This window comes from Rattus rattus, chromosome 5 (genome assembly GCF_011064425.1).
Source record: "Rattus rattus isolate New Zealand chromosome 5, Rrattus_CSIRO_v1, whole genome shotgun sequence".
In the NCBI taxonomy this organism is placed as follows: Eukaryota; Metazoa; Chordata; class Mammalia; order Rodentia; family Muridae; genus Rattus; species Rattus rattus.
In genome coordinates, this window is record NC_046158.1 from 16,050,274 (window position 1) to 16,069,935 (window position 19,662).

Below are 19,662 nucleotides of genomic sequence, written 5' to 3' on the forward strand. Positions count from 1 at the left end.
TGCCCCACAGGCCAGCCTGGTCTACAGGGTTACAGCCAAAGCTACACAGAGAAACTCTGCTGAATATAAATATAAAAATACATACATACATACATACATACATACATACATACATACATACATACATACATAGTTAAAAGCCAGGCAGTGGTGGCATACACCGTTAATCCCAGTACTCAAGAGGCAGAGACAGATGGTTTTATGCTCTGGACTGGTCTACAGAGCAAGTTCCAGGCCAGCCAGGACTACACAGAGAAACTCTGTTTCAAAACAAACAAACACAAACAAACAAACAAACAAACAAAATACTACCCACAAAGAAAATACAATAATCCTTGAAACAATTATACAAAGGAAACGTAGCTATATACACAAAGGCTTAGGTATCATTTCATGTATATGAAATGCCCAGAACAAGTAAATTTATAGTAACTGAAATTAGATTAGTGATTACCTAGGATTGGAAGAGTTTGAAAGAATAAGAAGTGACTAGTGCTACAGTTTTGTTTTGTTTTGTTTTAGGGTAATAGAATGCTCCAGAATTACATCATACTGTTCACTCACAGCTCTAAGAGACATACTAAAAACATTTAGCTTAAAAGATTTTATAAGACCTAGGGTGCTGCACACTTTTACTCCCAGCACTTAAGGAAGTAAATGCATATGAGCCTCTGTTAGTTCACACCCAGACTGATCGACAAAGAGTTCCTCCGGGCCAATCCAGAGTACATAGAGAGATCCTGTCTCAAAAATAAATTACTAAGTTTTATAGTATTCCCAGCTTAACCACGCTCTCATTCTGACCTCACCTAAACCCCCTTTTACATCATCAGCTCCTAAATCTTCCCCAGGGTTCTCTTGCTTTACCCTCAACTTGAAATAAATTCTTGCCCAAACTTGACATGACTACTACCTCGTCATCTTTTACTTCTGAGTCAAACGTCATCTCTACAGTAACACCATCCCCCATCACTCTATCCAAAACAGGACAGCCATTGGGCATCCTCCTCTCTCAGCATCTCCATTGCTTCTCAACACATCCACATTACTTTGTGAACTTACTCAGTTTACCTATCAGATCCACTAGTCTGCTAGTACCACAAAAACAAGAACCATCTATCTACCAGGCATGGTGGCAGATGCCTTTAATCCCAGCACTCCAGAAGCAGAGGTAGGCAGATCTCTGTGAGTTCAAAACCTGTCTGGTCTACAGAACAGGACAGCCAGAAATACACAGAATACTCAAAAACAAACAAAAAGAACCATGTCATCCCCACATTCCTCACATTTAAGTAATATTTTCATCTCCCTAATAGGCCTGCCCTCATATGTACCACTCTTGGTTGATTATCACAGCCACCATCACCACCCTTACCCCTTTAGGGCCCTTATTCATCTTGCAATGAAAGCATTCTCTCCCCCAAAGCCTTCTTCTCTGACACTCCTTTGCACCCCCAGGGTAGCCAGCCACCTTCACTCCACCACCTAGTCATTGCTGGTAGGCCTGGTACCATAGCAATTATGTTGAGTTATACCTAGGGTTTGAAGAAGAAGAGGGGGCCGGGTGCTTTTATTTTGTACTTGTGCCTACTACTTTTAGAAAGCCTTAGGGCAAAAGAAAATCTTTTCATTTTTGTACCCTTAGGACTTGGCACATTGTCAGGCACAGTACTACTATGACTGATAACAGCTAACATTTATTAGATGTGTGCTTGACACTTCTTGGTTGTGTAGTAAGAGAGTAAATGAATTAATCAGTTCCTCCAATACCAACCTCAAGGTCGGTCTGATGGGGACAGCAGAATAGCATAAGGGCTAATTCAGACCACCACAAGGCCAAAGCCTTGGCCTACCCTGTTCCTATGCCTTCAAATCTTAAAGTATGCTTTTCTCAGAGTCCATTAATGTCAGGTCTCTTCAAACTCACTTAAAACACTTCCTTCCATTACTTACAACCCACTTCCTGGACTTGGTGCCTGGAAGCAATTTCTAGGATGTCACCACAAGCAATATTAAACTGCCTCACAGTTTCCTGCTGTGCATCTGCATTATCAGTTAAATTGCCTCATATTAACCACATTCCAGTCCACAGGGATCACTGAAACACTAAATAAGATTTAAACATACCTGTCCAAGAATGTCACTTAGCACTGTTCCTTTTATGCCTCTAGAAAATCTCTACTTGGGCTGAAAGTTTAGATTTCCAGTGAATTACCTGAATATTGGTGACCTCTTTCCTTTGTCACTTAGATGTTTGGTTTGATTCAAGACAATCTGTCATTATTTAAAATGAACACAGACTAAACAAACTCTTGTTAGTAAAAATAAGTAATGTTCTGCCCAGAACAAGACAATCTGCCTTACACTTATTAAATACAAAAACTTTTAAGAGTTCTAATAGCAAATTGCTCTTTTTAATTCTATATACATTTCAATCTGAGAACTTAATGTCTCGGCATCTTAATTCAGATCCTATTTATTAAACACAGCTCATAAATTCGTCCTGGACAATCATGCCAGTTCAAGTTTGACACAGGGAACTAAAAAACATATCTGATAGTCCTTGCTCTCAAGAAATTTGTGTCTCACTTAATATAAGCCAATTGAGGAACAAGACTTGGCACTGCCATCCTAATGTGGTTACAAAAACACAGAGAGGTGCCTGACCTAGGATGGGGGTACAGACAGCTGGTAGGGAACTGATATCTATCTGATCTTAAGCCTGTGGACTCCTACTCTCTCAAGTGAAAACAGTAATTAATAAGTAGGACCAGTGGACAGTTGTGTTTTATGAAATGATTTGCATTAAACATTACCATAACATGGTACCCAGCACAGAGTCTGCTGCAGCAGTCCCAGCTTCCCACCCTGAACAAACAGTAAATCACCTCCTGAATCTAAGAATGCACATGCTTTATCATGCATCATACTGCAGACACCAGCTTCACAATTACACACAGTGTTAGGTTTTAATCGATTTTTATTTTTTAATACTGGGACATTGTTAAATCAGTCTTAACCCTTGGCCATTAAAACTTTGTTCTCTCTGTTACCTGAAATGTGCCTTTCTATGACATTTCTGGCATAAAATACATAAGACTTGACAAGAAGGTGTAAAACAATCACTAAGTTCCTAATACAGGCCTGGTAGTCACATTGATCCTGTGTTTACCGCTCATAATGATCCTGCAGGCCCCTTCTACCCTAGGGAATCCAGATTCACAAATACACTGTCTCACTGCATGAGAAAGCTGGAATTTGAACCCAGATCTGATCTACACTGAGAAAAGCAAAAGAAAGAAGGGCCTAGAGAATGATCAGTGCCCCCCCACACCTACCTACCTTACAAGGGGGTCAGCACAATTAGCTTCCACTTCAGCCAAGTGAATAACCTGAACACCTTCTGTTCTGCTTGACAGAATGACCAGTAACAACCAAAGCCATTTTCTCCAATGACAAGGCCTAAATTGATTATTTCTTTACCTCCTGTCCCTCCATACTCCTATGACAGAAACTGCACAATTAACACTTGCTATTAAGTCACAACTAAATTTTATAACTTCTATTTTCATATTCTCTTTCAATCTCATCACAGTCTAACATATTTCCCAGGCCTTTTCCTTTTCTCTTTTAACCATTGAACAGTCTAGTTTGAAGATCAATAAGGCCATTCTTCATACTAATTTCACACTTGATGCAATTACACGCTTTGGTAAATTCCCTTACCCAAGTGCTCAGATATTACAGTGATGCATTCCACCAAACAAACTTACAAAACATACTTGTCAACCTGCTACTGTCAAGAGTGAGAGCAGATGACAGCTAGTCACCTGAACTCATTCTATTTTAACGTTCACTCAAATGCCTCCAGTCCAGCAAGTCTCTGAATTTCTCTGGAACAAGGAAGGTAAGACACATCCTTGTGTTTTCTCTGCAACTCTGAGGTGACTTACAGAAAAGTGTTTATATGCGCTGTTGAAATTCCAAGTTTACAACTCTTACTTGAAGGCTGGAATTTAGCCTGGAGTGCCTTTTTAATCCAATAGTTCACAAACTAAATCACTTTACCTCCCCAGATTCTCAGACTCTTGTTTGTGTTATATTCTAACCCCCTCCTCCCTTTCCTATTTAAAAAAAAAAAAAAAAAAAAAGGTCTTCTTAAGCCTCCACATCCATTTTCATGAGCAAACTTTTCTAATTTCATTCAGCAGGTATCACAGGATTCCTGCAAAATATACAAGACACCTTTTGTAAACGAGAACCCTAACTGCTGGAGAAACTGAACAGCTGGGCAAGGGTCACACTGCATGTGCACCACTTGGACATGAGATGCAATGTTTGAATAATTATTAGATTTTTGCCCTTGAGGCCCTTCCTCTTTCAAACTTCCCTAGTACAATTCTCAAAATGCTGAAATAAACACATTCCACGGACTTTCCTTTAAGAGGGTTTATGGTATCTTGTGAATGCTGTTTTCCAGAAAAGCCTATGTTATCAACTTTGTTTTTAAATATCCTTAAGCAATTCTATTAGTCATAGAGGAAAAAAAGTGAACATTTGCTAATGATTAGAGAGAAAGCATCTGAGTTCTAGGGCTGAGGAAGGGAGTGGCCAGAAGAGGTCTTGGCTGGAAGGAGAGATAGAGACCAAAGCAGTAACACCCAAATTGGACCACAGAAAAGTTGTACTTTCTAAAGTCAACTTGTAATGTTTCGGTGGGTACTAATGTTACAAATATCAACATTTTCACCAGAAAACTAAGGCTCAACCAGGGACTCCAAGCAAATGAAGGAGTGAGGGAATCTGTCAGATTGCATTATAAAACCTTTGCAAAATCAGGTGCTCAGTTACAACCTAAAGGTTTCTTCCTTCATAGCCTTCGGCCCTTGCTAGTGTAGACACTCAGATAAGAGGAAGAGACCGCAAAGGGCCTTCCTGTGCAGGCCATCCAGTCCTTAAATGTTCTAGAAGCCCCCTCCCTCTAAGAACCTCACACCACTTCTGTAATCGTTACAGGCCTCAAGCAGCCAGGCTGCAACCTCAGGACCTGCCAACTCTTGGGGTCGCCCCAAACACACCCTTATGAGGACTTGCTTCCGGAGACCTCCCCCCTCCCAGCAGCTGTATGACAGTTTTCTAGGGCTCCATACATCCCGCCAAAGGAGCCACCGCGTCACGTCAGCAGTTCCCGCCCTCAGGTGAGGAGGGGGACATCTGATCATCCGCGTCCCTCCACCCCGCGCGCACCCCGTCCCTGAGTCCTCCCGCATCGCCATGGCAACTGTCCCCCTCCCCGCCTGACGCCTCCACGCGGGGCGCCCCTCCGGTCCGGGCAACAAGTCCCCCCCAAGCTCGGTCCGCGGCCTGCAGCGATAGCCCAGCCTCGCCTCCCCACGCACCCGGCCCGGCTCCGCCCGGCCGCACTCACTTGATCCTGGAGCCCATGGTCCCGGGGCCTCCTCATGGACCCGCGGGCCCCGCTCGGCGCTGCGCTGCTCTGCCCGCCCGCCCGCGGCCGACCGGCCTCCCTCCGTCGCTCTCCCCGCCCCTTCCTCCCTTCCCTCAGGCAGGGGCCCGCCCGCTCGAGGCTCGCGCCCTTGCCGCCGCCGCTGCTGTCGCCTCCCGGGGTTAAAGTACTCGCTACAGCCGGGCGAACGCCATGGTCGCCCGCGCGCGTACCCGGCGCGCGCCGCCCCCCCGTCTCTCACACCGCCGCCCCCTCCCGCCCGCGCCGCTGACCGCGGGGTCTGCTGGGAAGTGTAGTCCACTCGCAGGAGGCTGGCCCGGGTGGTCCGGAAGAACGCACCAGGACACAGGTCTACCTGAAAGGCCTGAGGTTTCTCTAAGAGACCTAGGGACCTCTGTCCCACTGCTTTTCGTCCAGAAGAAACTTCCATCTGTCCCCAGAGGCCACTAAAGAAGTCTTCATCCACTCCTCAAGTGTAGAACTCTTGACAGGCTAAAGTTTGGGGTGTCTGAATTGGAGAGAAACAGTTGTCCTCCCCTCACGTATCCTTTAACTCAGGAACCCACAATTACTCTAGTTTCACTTAGTCAGGCTTCGGGGTTCTTGTGTCCCGAATTTGAAAAATGAAGTTCACAGACCATGGAGGTTTAGCTTTAAAGAGCTTTGTTGTTGTTGTTGTTGTTGTTGTTTTGTTGTTGTCGTCGTCGTTTTGGGTTTTTGTGGTTTTTTTTAAGACATCCATAAGTGGGAGCTTGGGGAGGCGGGAGAGGAGCCTGCCCTTCCCAGGAAATGGGGTACCATAGAACTGCACGCCAGGAGCTGAGGATGAGTTAGTCCAAATGTTTAACCTGTGGAACCAATGATTTTATTGGATTTTCTTATAAAGCATGAGTGAGGGTTGCTTACAGGAGTGTGGGTGACTCCAAAGCAGCTGCACTAGAAGATGTCAACCCTACACGCCCTCATGATGGCGTACTTCTTTAATCCAAGCTCTTGGGAGGCAGAGGCTAGCAGATCTCTCTGAATTTGAGGCCAGCCTGGTCTACAGAGCTAGTTCCAGGAGGGCCAGGGCTGCACAGAGAAACTCTGTCTTTAAGAAGAAAAAATAAAAAAGTCTACCCTTAGCCTCCTATAATCTACTACAATCTGTGTTCTCTAGCACCTCCCCAGGCCCAGAGGAATGTGCAATTAGAGTAGATTGCATACAAATGGCTGGGAGGACCAGGTGGAGTCTTCTCTGATAAAATGTTACCAACCAACAGGCCTGTTCCTGATGATCTTCAGCAAGCAGGCGCAGCTGTGATGACCAGGTTCTACAACCAATCACCGAAGTGAGAATATTCTGGAAATATCTGAGGGAATTTCCAGATTAGTTTAATTCAGAAGGGTGGCCTCTTCCATGGACTGACTTAAAAGAACAGGGAAGCTACAAGGCAGTCTCTCCCTCCCCTTCCTTCCCTCTTCCTCTCTCTCTCTCTGCTTCCTGACTGGATTCACGTTGTGTCCAGCAACTATGAGACAAATTAAACCCTATGTAGCCTTTTTTTTTTTTTTTTTGAGACAGGGCCTCACTATCCAGCTACCCAGCCTTGGTTGGCTCAGAACTCACAGAGAGATATACCTGCCTCTGCTTTCTGAGTGCTGCTGGCCTTAAAGGCATGCGCCACCACACCTGCTCTTCGCTTGCTTTAGTCATGTATTTCATCACAAGAAAAATGGGACTAATAGAGGACGTGAACGGTGGCTCAGCAAGGGCCACTGCTTCCTTTATTGGTCATTATAACCTGAAACTTCCTCTGATCACAACAGTCCCTGAAAGAAATTAACCAAAAGGAAACTATTTGAGAGCCAGGATCATCAACCTGCTACCTATCCCTGCCAGGCCCCTGAGAGACTCACTTTCATGAACCCTGGTTTTGTGTCCTCTAGGTCTGGAGGGGTCTCGAAGTAATAATGACAGATCCATTTAGTAGGGGCATGAGTGCATATCCTCTACAAATTAGGCACAGTCTGCCCCAGGCCTGGTTCCTGCCAATCCTCATGATGATTGTCCTCCGTTTTGCAAAGAGGAAACTGAGGCATATTCCCTGGAGTGATACAAGTAACAACAAGTGAAGCCAGGGGATCAACGTCAGTGCTGAATAGTTCCAATCACAGACAGACCTAGACATTCTTGAGGCTGGCACTTTTGGACACAAGTCAAAAGATGCTCCAGGCCCTGCAGGTCCCATTTAGTCCTGGGCCGTTTCTATTTCGCCCTCTCCTCCTTCAGTTTTCTCTTCTGAAACATTCATCCCTTCTACCATTTTAACCTTTATAACTCCGTGAAGTGCTCCCCCTGCTCTACACCCATCTCACAGTTGGCTACAGTAGCATCCTAGCCAGGCAGGCAGGGAGCTAAGAAAGTGCAGTGACTAGTAGAAAAACTCCTCCTCTGGGAGTGTCCTCCTGATGAAAATATGGTCTCCCTTTTGTCTATGCCTGGAGGTTGTTGAAGGCAAAGGGTGAACCTTTTTGAATTAAAAAAAAAAAAAAGAAAGAAAGAAATGTGCAAACTGCCATTTTGAATTCAAAGTCTTTGCACCCAGACACCAACACAGACTTATAAACACCCCAGGAGCAATGTTCTGCTAGACAGGCAAGGGCTCCATGTGTTTACTCACCTTGTTTCCTATGAAACCTCTCCAAGGAGCAGTTGTTATCAAGATCTTCTCTAGAATGAGCAGTCAGTTCAAAAGCTCTGTGCAGGAGACCATAAATAAAACAAAGTTATTTGGTGGAGGGCAAAAGCTGGCTGCTTTTCAAAGAAGGTTGTAGCCAACCTGGCCACAAAAATGTCTGAGTGCCTACTGGGTGGTGGTGAGTGTGTATATATGTGTGTTGTATGTTGGAAGGGGAGGCAAAGGGTGGGACTCCTGTATCTGCCCAGGTGGCCTCTAGACAGCAGGGTGGTCCAGGGAAAGAACATAGAGTGGGAGGGAGTTAGAGTCTGGCCTGTAATGTGGGCTGCAGCACTGTGAATTTAAGCAAATAATTGGGCAATCATCAGTTTCCACTTCCTCCTCTGTAAAATGGGTAGAGAAAACGAGGAAGAGCTCAAATCATAAGACAGACGGTGATGTAGGAGCCACACTGTAGGACCTGGAACCAGGCTCCTGGGTTCAAATCTCACTTCTACCTCTTAGAACATATGTGAACTTGGACAAGATCTATCTAAGCCCTCAGTATCTCAGTTCTTTGTAAAATGAGAACGAGGATAATATCCTACAGTGAACATGAGAGTTAAATTAGTGACTAACATATGCAGTAAGCACTCAAAGACTACTGGCAACTAATGTGTACAAAACTCTTAGCATGTTTATCTTAATGTTTATCTTCATTTGTTTGTTTGCATTGCTGGGAAATAAACTCAGGGCCTTGTGCTTGCAAGCACTCTAGTCCTGTTATGTCCCTAGCCCTCACATTTGTAATTAATAACAGTACGCATAATAAGGATTGGAAAGATAGTTCAATTAGCAAAGTGCTTATTTTGCAAGAATGAGGACCTGAGTTTGATTGCCAGAATCTGTTTAAGAGGAGGAGAAAAGTCAGGGATAGTGACGTGCATGTAATCCCAGTACAGGGAAGCCAGAGAGAGGTGGGTCCCTAGAGCTATATCTCAGTTCTAGATCATTAGAGACCTTGTCTCAAGGAAAAGGTACATGGTACCTGAGGAATGACATCTGAGGTTTCCCTCTAACCTACACACACACACACACACACACACACACACACACACAAACACATGTGTGTGTGTCCCAGCATACACACAAATATGCACACATGCTCACACACAGAGAGAAACATAATAGTTCTGTACTTGGGTTCAGGAATCCAAAATCCCTAACCTTCCTTTACTGCTTATATTCTGTCAGCTTCTATTCAGCTCCTCGGTAAAAGATAAAAATCAGAAATAACAGTAAGTGAAACAAAAATAGAAACTTGTCTCTCTTTCCTGTAAGGAGTAGAAGTGAAAATTACACAGCTAGGATGGCAATTCCATATCCTTAAAGCTCTAGAATTCCATCTCGCTGCTCTCTTTCTGATTTACAAACATTATCTTCCACTTCCTTGTCTAGGCTGGCTACTTGAACTTGAGCTGTCAGTCTGCTACCAGGAAGCAAGAACACATCTGCCCCAAGCTCTGACCTGTAAACACACATCCGCACCACTCACAAGTGCTTACACCACTTAGCCCAAAACTTAGTCATGAAACCTCCTTTTACTAGAAAATATGGACTTTATTCCAGACAGCCATGTGCACAGCTGAAGAAGGCAGGATTAGCATTTCCGAGAAACAAGCGGAGGGCAAATGTTGCTAGACAACCAGTGTTGGCCATGTTTGGTTTTGTGACGTTGGACAAGACACTGCATTTTTCCAAGTCTGTTTCCTCACGCTCAAAGCAAAAGAATCAGGCCAAAATCTCTTCCCAAAGTAATTTCCACTTCCAAAATTCTATAATTCAATGGCTCATTGTTTTCTAAGGTTTGTTTATTTGATGCCATTCACATAAAATGAGATCTCCCTGCCAAGTATGTGGCAAAATCAATTGTCAGAATTAAAATCTTCCAGTGAATGCCCCCATTCTCCTCCCCATTCCCTCCCTCCATCTGCCTCCCATGACTATTTTATCCCCCCTTCTAAGCGAGATTCAAGCATCCCTGCTTGGGCCTTTGTTCTTGTTTGGGTTGTGGAGTGTAACAGGGGTATCCTGAATTTTATAGCTTATATTCACTTATATGTGAGTACATACCATGCATGTCCTTTTGGGTCTTGGCTACCTCACACAGGATGATATTCTCGTGTCATTCATTTGCTGAAAAATTCATGATGTCTATGTTTTAAATAGCTGAATTATATTCCATTGTATAGATGTAACATTTTCTTTATCCATTCTTTAGTTGAAGGACATCTAGGCTGTTTCTAGTTTCTGGCTATTACAATAAAGCTGCCATGAGCATAGTTGAGCAATCGTCTTTGTGGGATGGTAGAGCATCTTTTGGGCAGATGCCCAGGAGTGACATAGCTGAGTCTTGGGGTAGAACTATCCCCAGTTTTCTTTGAGCCCGTCAAATTGATTTCCACAGTGGTTGTACAAGTTTGCAGTCCTATCAGCAATGGAGGAAAGTTCCTCTTGCTCTACATCCTCACTAGTATGTGTTATCATTTGAGTTTTTTGATCTTAGCCACTCTAACCACTATAAGATGAAATCTCAGAGTTGTTTTGATTTGCATTTCCCTGATGACCAAGGACTTTGAACATTTTTTAAGTGTTTCTCAGCCATTCGAGATTCATTTGTTGAAAATTCTCTGTTTAGCTCTGTAACCCATTTTTAATTGGGTCATTTGGGTCGTTGGAGTCTAACTTAAAGGCGGGGAGGGGTATCAGGATCAGGTGTGGGGAGGGGCAGGAGAGATGGCCAGATGTCCACAAGAATGAATGGAAATCTGCAATTGATGAGGGTGAGGAGGTGGTTATGGGTTAGAGAGACCTGGGATAAGGGAGGCACCCAAGAATTAATGAGTGACCCGAGATGTGACTCACAGTATTGTGGATATGGAACCTGAAAAGGCCACATCCTGTAGCCAGGCAGGAACCCCAGTGAAGCCATAAGGACACCAACCCACTCACAAAACTCTTGACCCAAAATTTATCTACGAGAAATGCAGGGATGGGAGATGGAGCAGAAACTGAGGGAACAGTAGACCAATAACAGACCCAACTTGAGACCCATCCTATGGGCAAGCACCGATCCCTGATACTATTAGTAATGCTCTGTTATGCTTGCAGACAGGAGTCCTCTGAGAGACTCTACCCAACAGATGGATGGGTGGATGGATGGATGGATGGATGGATGGATGGATGGATGGATGGAAGGATGGATGGATGGGTGGAAGGATGGATGGATGGATGCAGAGACCCATAGCCAAACAGTGGATGAAGCTTGGGGACTCTTATGGAAGAGTAGGAGGAAGGATTTTGGGCCCCGAAGGAGATAGGAACACCACAGAAAAACCAACAGTCATCTAACCTGGATCCTTGAGGCTCTCAAAGACTGAAGCACCAACCAAAGAGCATACACACACTGGATGTGGGTGCCCCTGCACATAGGTAGCAGATGTGCAGCTTGGTCTTCATGTGGGTCCTGAACAACTGGAGCTGGGACTATCCCAAAAGGTTTTGCCTGTATGTGGGATATGTTCTTCTAGCTGGGCTGCCTTGGCTGGCTTCAGTGGGAAAGGATACACCTAACCCCGCAGAGACTTGAAGTGCCAGGGTAGGAGATACTCAAGGGGAGCCTCCACCCTCTCAGAGGAGAATGGGAGGGCAGATTGGGGAAGGGTTGTGGGAGGGGGTGACTGGTAGGAGGGACAGTGAGCTGACTGTAAAGTGAATTAAAAAAAAAAAAAAAAAAACCTTCCAGTGAGAAGAGGACTGGAAACTTTGCCCTGCAGTCTGTTGTTAAAATAGTCTCACTATGAGGATAAAACAGATAAAAAGTCCACAGCATAGTGAGTCTTCCTGCATTGATATTCTGATGCCCCGAAGTGTCCCAGCTTGCCTCAAACCACCGTTCTCGTTGGTTTTTCTACTTAGTACTTAGGTAGCTGTGTTAGCAGAACAGTACCATGCACCATAATTATACAGCACTAAGTGGCAGAATAAATGGTCAATGAGTCAGGACTCTGTGGTCTGTTGTTTCAAGTACGTTTGCATCATTACATACATCACTTTAAGCTGGGTTCAGAGGCTGACACCGGTAATTCCCACACTTCAGCCGAAGTCAGAGAATTGCTGTAAATCTGAGGCCAGGCTGGACTACACATTGAGACTTTGTCTCAAAAAAAAAAAGAAACAAAATCACCACTTGAAAAAGTGCACATCAGTGGTCTTTAGTTTAATCTCATCATCACTACCTAATTCTGGAAGACTTTCTCCACCCACCCAAAGAAACCACGTCCCACTCCTAGTCACTTCCCCTTCCAATCTGACAAACAAGAGTTTACACCCTGCCTCTGTGGAGTGGTCTATTCCAGAAACATTGTGCAGGTAGAATCACGTGGTATGCAGCCTTTATCCCTTATCTCTTGCACTTTCTGTAAGGTTTTCAAAATCCATCTGTGTCATTGAATGGGTGAGTAATTCTTCTTTGTTGCCAAATAATGTATTTTGGCTGGCCATGCCACATGTTGTTGATCCACATATTGTAGATGGACATTTGGGTTGTTTTCTGTTTTGGTTTTTTTTTTTTTTTTGGATATTATGGGTAATTAATGCTGCTGTGAACGTTTGTGTACACAGTTTTGTGTGGACATATGTTTTCAATTCTCTTGGGTGTTGTGATTCTATTCTGCCGAAAGAGTCCATAGCTCATTAATAGGGGTGCTGCTCCCCTCCCCGAAAAGGAGCTTGTTTGAAACATAGAATCATAACCAGTTAAATGGGTTTCTTAATTTTAGAATTTCTCTGCCTTTTGTGTTTAGCCGAATTCACCGTGACTCTCCTTAAATGAGAACACAGACAAGGTATACCAGTAGCTCAAGGAATAGGCCCAGGAGTCAAGCAGTCACAGGTTGCTAGTTGAATGAGCTTGAAAGAATTCGCTTAAATCCTCTCAACCTTGATTTCTTCCTTATCAAGGGGGTTCCCACCTTGTAAAAATGAAATGGGGAAGATACGAGCTTCCTGCCGTATATTGGTATTCAACATTCAACTAAATGTTCTAATTGATAAAGACAAGAACCACATTAGCTTTGTCCATATTCAGATCTCAATGTTGAATACCAATCTCAGAATGCATGCAGTGGCCAGTAAATATTTATTGAATGTGTAAATAAATGGCCTCAAATCTCTCATTTTGAGGCACTTATCCCAAGAACAACTCCGTAGAGCAAGATTTGAAAACTGCTTTCTTAAGTTTGGGCTTAGTGCTTACTGTAGAAGCCTGACTTAAGTTTGATCACCAGAACTCATGGTGGAATGAGAGAATCAATTCCCAAAAGTTGTCCTCTGGCTTTCACAAACACACTGTGGCACATATACATACATATGCACACACATGCATGCACACCACACACAAAGAGAGAGACAAATGAATTAGTGTGTTTGTTTATTTCTTATTTTTATGCCTTTTTAATTGTGGTAAATTGACTGACTGTGGTTTAAAAGTGACTGATTTAGTGTCACTTTTAAGTGTGCCATTCAGTAGTATTTGGTGCTTTTGCACTGATGCAAACATCAGTACCCTACATCTCCAGAACTTTCTTCATCTCCCCACAAAGAAACTCTGTACCCACTACTAGCCAAACAAAATAATAATTCTACCTCCACCCACTTGTTTTCCTTCCTGAGGCCCCACACGACATTTTTAGACTCTGTGCCTTTATGAACCAGTCTTTTCTTCTGTAAGATCAAGTAAGTGACTGGTGTGTTTCACTTAGCACGGTGTCTCCAAGGTTTGGTTATCCTGAAGCACATGTCAGCATGTCCTTTCTTAAAGTTGAATAGAATTTCACTGTGTGCATATATCACATTGTATTTATTCATGAATCTGTCGGTGGGCCTCACATTCAGTTATTTTGGTTATACACCCAAAAGTGAAATTTCTGGATCATATGATAATTCTATTTTTAACTTTTTGAGGAACTGGCATATTGTTTCCCATAACAGTTGAACCATTTAACAGTGCACAAAGTTGGGATGCTTTCACATCCTCTCCAGTCCTTGTCATTTTTATTTTGCATGTATGAGTTTCCTAGACTATGTGAATTAGGTACCTCATTGTGATTCAGATTCACACTTCTCTGCTACTAGTAATATTGAGCATCTTTTATGTATTTGTTGGCTATTTGTAAATATATCATCTTTGGAGAAATAAATAACTATTCGAGTCCTTTGTTCATTTGTAAGTAAGGTTCCTCTAGGTTTCTTTGTGTTATCTCTTTCTGAGACAGAGTCTCATGTCACCCTCACAGAGATCCACCTGCCTCACGATTTGCCACGTGCTGGGATCACAGGCATATACAACCATACCTCATTAATGTGGCTCTGGGTTAAACCTAGGGTTTCCAGCATGCTGTTGTGCATAAATAGCAAGCACTCTACCAACTGAGCTACTGTTTTGTTTTGTGTTTGAGCCATAAGAGAGTTTCTTATGTTCTGACTACGAAAGACCCTCGTATATAGCTTGCAAGTATTTTCTCTCATTCTATGGGTTGACTTTTTAACAGTCCTTTATAAAATACAAAAACAAAAACAAAACACTTTTATTTTTAAACACTTGATGTAGTCTGATTTATTTTTTCTTTTCTTGTCTATGCCTTTGTAGTCATACTCAATAAATAACTGCCAAATCTAGTATCATGAAGTTTCTCCCATGTTTTCTTCCAAGAATTGAGTTGTTTTAGGTCTTACATTTAGGTCTTTTGTCATCATGAGTAAATATTTTGCATCAAGTGAAAGGTTCTCTCTCTCTCTCTCTCTCTCTCTCTCTCTCTCTCTCCATTTATTTGTTGGCTGAGTAAGTGAGAAGAACATGCACGCCAGAAAGCACATTTGTGGAGATCAGAGAACACTTGTGGAAGTCAGTTCTCTCCTTCCACCGCGTGGGCCCCAGGAATACAACTCAGATCATTAGGCTTTGCAATAAGCAACTGTATCCACTATGTCACATTACCAACCTAGGATAGGGATCTCTGCCTTTGTTTGTTTGTTTGTTTGTTTGTTTGTTTGTTTGTTTGTTTGTTTGTTATATTTAGACATGGTCTCTCTACCTCTGACTATCCTAGAACTCACTACATAGACCAGAGTGGCCTCAAACTCATAAAGATCTGCCTGCCTCTGCCTTTCAGAGCAAGATTAAAGGCATGCACCATCACACCCAGCTGGCTTTTGAGCTCAGTCAGTCAAACATGCTGCAGCACCATCATCTTCGCCTTTGAGGCAAAACTACCCTCCTTTATTATTGAGCAGTAGGAAAGATGTAAGTCATTGAGCATTTGCAGGGTAGTATAGTTGACCATAATAAATCAATAGTGACAGATCTGGAGTGGACAGTCCACCCTGGTCAGGACTTCTGGCCATATACAAAGAAAGACCCAAGCAGCCTCTGTGTGGTATTTAAAAGAAGGCAAAGATCTTGTGGTGGCTCATGCCTTTAATCTTAACACTCTAGAGACAGAGGCAGGCAGATCTGACTGAAGTCCAGCCTGATGTGCACAGTGAGTTCCAGGCCAGAGCTTCACAATGAGAAAACAAAACAAACAAAAACAACAAAAAAGTTGGCCTAGTGGTAAGATCATTGAACAGTAAGCAACACGTAGTTCATGGGTAGTATATGCTTAGCACACGTGAAGCTGTGAGTTCAATTGTGTATGCGTGTATGTGTGTGTGTTATAAGTGTATGTATATAGAATGACATATATGACATATATATACATATATATTGACATAATATGTGTATATAGATATACATACATTGAGAATAAATAGCACGTGTAATTTCCTGGCAGTGTTTTCAACTGCCTATCCATAGATTTAAACTGATTGCTATTAGAAAAACTAAGAGGATGGGTTTTGGAGCCAGACTTCCTGGCTCTGTGTAGAATCTTGGAAAAACTGTTAAATATTCTGTAACTTATTTGTAAAGTATAAACAGCAGTATTTTCCTCAGTGGGTCACTATAAAAATTAAATGTATTACTACATGTGGAGTAAACAAAGTAACCTTGCACTTTGTGTTGGCTCAACGGTAGTGGCTATGTATTCTCCTTTTAACAACCAATCAAGGAACAAAAGCGAAATCTAAGAAAAGCCAGAGAGAACTGGCTAACTGTCAAAAAACGTTCACCCATTTACCAGTTCTCTCCTATGTGCCAGGCTCTGTGCTGAGAAACGTTCTTGTTTCCTACAGAGGCCTCTTCTGGCCCTGTCTCTCAGCCGACATTCCCCTTGGATCTACGGCGTGCATGATGCCTTACGCTTGATGCTGGGGAATGGATATTATAAAGGTTTGTATGATCTAGACATAGTGCAGGATCCAGCCTGCTGTGGCCCTTTTACTTGCCTTGCTTATCCCTTGATGGCTCACACAGAACACCTTGTAAGAGGACCCCTGTTCTTAGGATTGTTCCCTACCCTGCCCCTGGCCTCAGGGCTCTGGGCTCTCTGTTTTCCTACTCTACCATTCTTTCTTCTGCACTGTTCTCCCTGCAGCCTGAGGATTGTATATGTATAGGCTTCCCAGCCAGACTTGACATTCCTCAACCTACTTGGGCTATCCATTATACTTGCCAGGTGTTCTAGAACCCCCCTGATGTAAGGTTGTTTCCGTTTCGGCCTGATGCACCCAACATGCTTTAGGGAAGACGCTTCTGTCTTGTAACTGACCATCTAACATTTTGTAAATGGTGCTCTTAGGTCCTTCGTTCACCTGGATAGTTCAATGGCCAGAGGATCTACATATAAACTTTTAAAGTCAACACCGCTTTGCAAATGTGGCAAAAACTCAGTGGTCCCTTTCTTTCTTTCTTTCTTTCTTTCTTTCTTTCTTTCTTTCTTTCTCTCTTTCTTTCTTTTGTTGAATCATCAATACACTATTGACCCTTGATACTCCTGCTACCTATGTCATTACAGCACCAAATTGATACACATTGCTTCTTTGCATGCAATATATATGTATTTGTGTATGCATGTGCTCTTGTGTGTGCATGTGGGAGCCAGAAGATGTCAAATGTGCTCATAAATTATTCTCTCCTTATTTTTTGAGACAGTTTCTCACAAACATGGAGCTCACCAACTCAGCTAGACTGCCTGGCGCACAAGCCCAAGGGATCCTCTCTACTTTCCCAACACTGGGATAACAGGCATGCACTACCATACCCAACATTTTACATGAATGCTGGGACTCAAACTCAGTTCCTTAGGCATTTTACTGACAGGACCATCTTCGAAGCACCTACAAACAGCTCCTTAAAAGTGACATCATTCAGAAATGTGGTGAATTTTGGGTATGCGTACATCAAGCTGACTCTCAGTACCCTTGAAGTGGGTGTGATGCTTTGGATCTATTGATTTGCTTGATTTTTATTTTTCAGAGCTTCTGGGCCTAAGGAATAGTGGTATCCTGTTTTTACAAATCTTCTCTAGATGCCTATAGAAGAGCCAGTTTCAGTTTTTACGATACTCTTGAGAGGTTGGTACCATATACACATTGTCACACATTTGCAGGAAAGAATGTAATTTGCCCCCAGCCCTCACAAGGTGCAGCCAAAAGGGGTAAGGACTGGGCCTGTGCCAATTCTCAAGCTGCCTCTTCCAAAGCAATTTATACACAGCTCTCAAACTCAAACTCCTCTCTCTCTCTCTCTCTCTCTCTCTCTCTCTCTCTCTCTCTCCCTCCCTCTCTCTCTCCCTCACTCCCTCTACAGCTAAAAATATCCTGAACAACATCCTCATTAGCTAATACGCATAAATTATTTTTGCTTTTTTAACATAATTGGTTCATTCAAAGGAAAAGGCTTCCACCTACTTGAAAGGAGGTAAGCTGCTTGGTGAAGATCTTCTGAATTCAGCAAAGGTGCTGCCTGTGGATGCCCCTCTGATGCTGGGCTTGTGTCACTAGCTGGGTGGCAGTGTAGCGGAGTGGAAAACAAACTCCCTTCCTTCACCCACACCTGCCACATTGGAGCTGGGGGACTTGGGACAAGTCTCTTCCTGTTTCCCAAGCATCAGTCTTTTCAGCTGTTAACAAGAGGCATTTACCCCCGTAGGGTTTCTCTGAAGACAAGTGAGATCACCCTTGAGGTCTTGTTGGGTCTATGTGGCCCCTGGAAAGCTGGGAGACAGCCAGAACATGGTGGTGCACACTTGGGAGGCTGGGGAAGAAAGATCATGGAGTTCAAGGTCATCCCAGGCTACCTAGCAAAATTCCATCTCAAAAAACAACAAACAAAAAGAAGTGATATTGCTCAGAAGCAGGAACGATAGGATAATGTAGTGGTTGAATACCCAGAGCTCAGGACCAGAAAGATTGTAGTTCAAACCCCAGCATGTATCATGCTGTGGTTCTTTGATGCATCTCGAAGGCTGAGTTTTCTTGTAGTGAAGAAGTCAGAATCCCTGTAAAAGGCTCAATAGCGAATGGTGGCTGTACTCACAGCAAGCCTCTCTACCCAGGGTCACAGTAATCGAGTCCTGCTTCTAGGACAAAATTCACATAGACACGAGAGAGGGGCAGAACACGTGTGCTCTGGCTAGTTCAAACCACACTGTCTGTCCCAAATTCTGATCATGTGACTGACAACAGTTTACTGGCCTCTTCACCCTTGAAAGCTAAGGAAGAAATAACTCATGGCATTTTAACATATGAATGTAATGTATTTTTCCTTTTTTTTTTTTCCTTGAACAGCGTGGACAGAAAGCCAGAGCCATGTGTGTTTGAGCTTATAGCTGAAGCCTCCCTTTTCCTGACCCTGTCTGCATGGTAATAAACTTAGCCTTGGCAGTTACCCAAGTCGGTCACATTTGTACAACGTCGCCTTATCTCTGTGTGGTTTGCATGTTATTACCCTGGATGATAACGGCTAACTGCACATATTACATAGCTTATTATGAGATAACTTGTGAATAACTCTAAGTTACTGCTTTTCCAAGGATAAAGATGCATGTGTGCACATGAGACCGTGCATACATGTGCATATGCACACAGACACACATGACATAGGGTTGTTAACGTACATTTTCTAGAAAGCTATAGCATCCTGACCAGTTAGGCAAGGACTCCTTCTGTAGGGAAAATCCAAACATTCCTCAAAACCATAGTCTCAAAGAGGAAGCTGTGAGCAGCAGCCACTGGGACTTTCATTACTCGGAGAGGGGTTTGAAGGCAGAGATGAGGGCCAGAGATTCTAAAATATTGGTGCAACCTTGGTCTTAAAGAATTAGGCTGATGTAGCTCTTCAGATCCACCAAGATGATTTAAAGCAAAGCTCTTTCTCACCTCCAGTGAAAGCCTCAGTTTCCCCAGCTGTCACACATACCTGACGATAAATGGAATGAAGGCCGGACAGTACATGAGGCACAGAGTCAAACTCTGGGTGATCCTGGGAACAAGGTAGCTCTTATACCTCGAAAAGAAGTGCCAGATCAGACGGGA

General features: G+C 43.3%; 1 protein-coding gene across 6 annotated transcripts in view; it reads right to left on the bottom strand.

The window, feature by feature from the left end:
* Window positions 1-5,521, bottom strand: part of Dennd1a (DENN domain containing 1A) — a 490,128-nt gene extending 484,607 nt beyond the window's left edge. For 5 of the 6 annotated variants that reach the window (XM_032903216.1, XM_032903221.1, XM_032903217.1 and 2 more), the window contains exon 1: window positions 5,429-5,513. Coding sequence is in view for 1 of the 6 variants with exons in the window: in XM_032903215.1 (XP_032759106.1) it covers window positions 5,429-5,445 (17 nt within the window). In the remaining 5 variants the exon portion in view is untranslated. Of the gene's footprint in view, window positions 1-5,428 lie in introns of all 6 variants that reach the window. The other variant, XM_032903215.1, reaches the window with a different exon arrangement.
* Window positions 5,522-19,662: the final 14,141 nt, after the last annotated feature.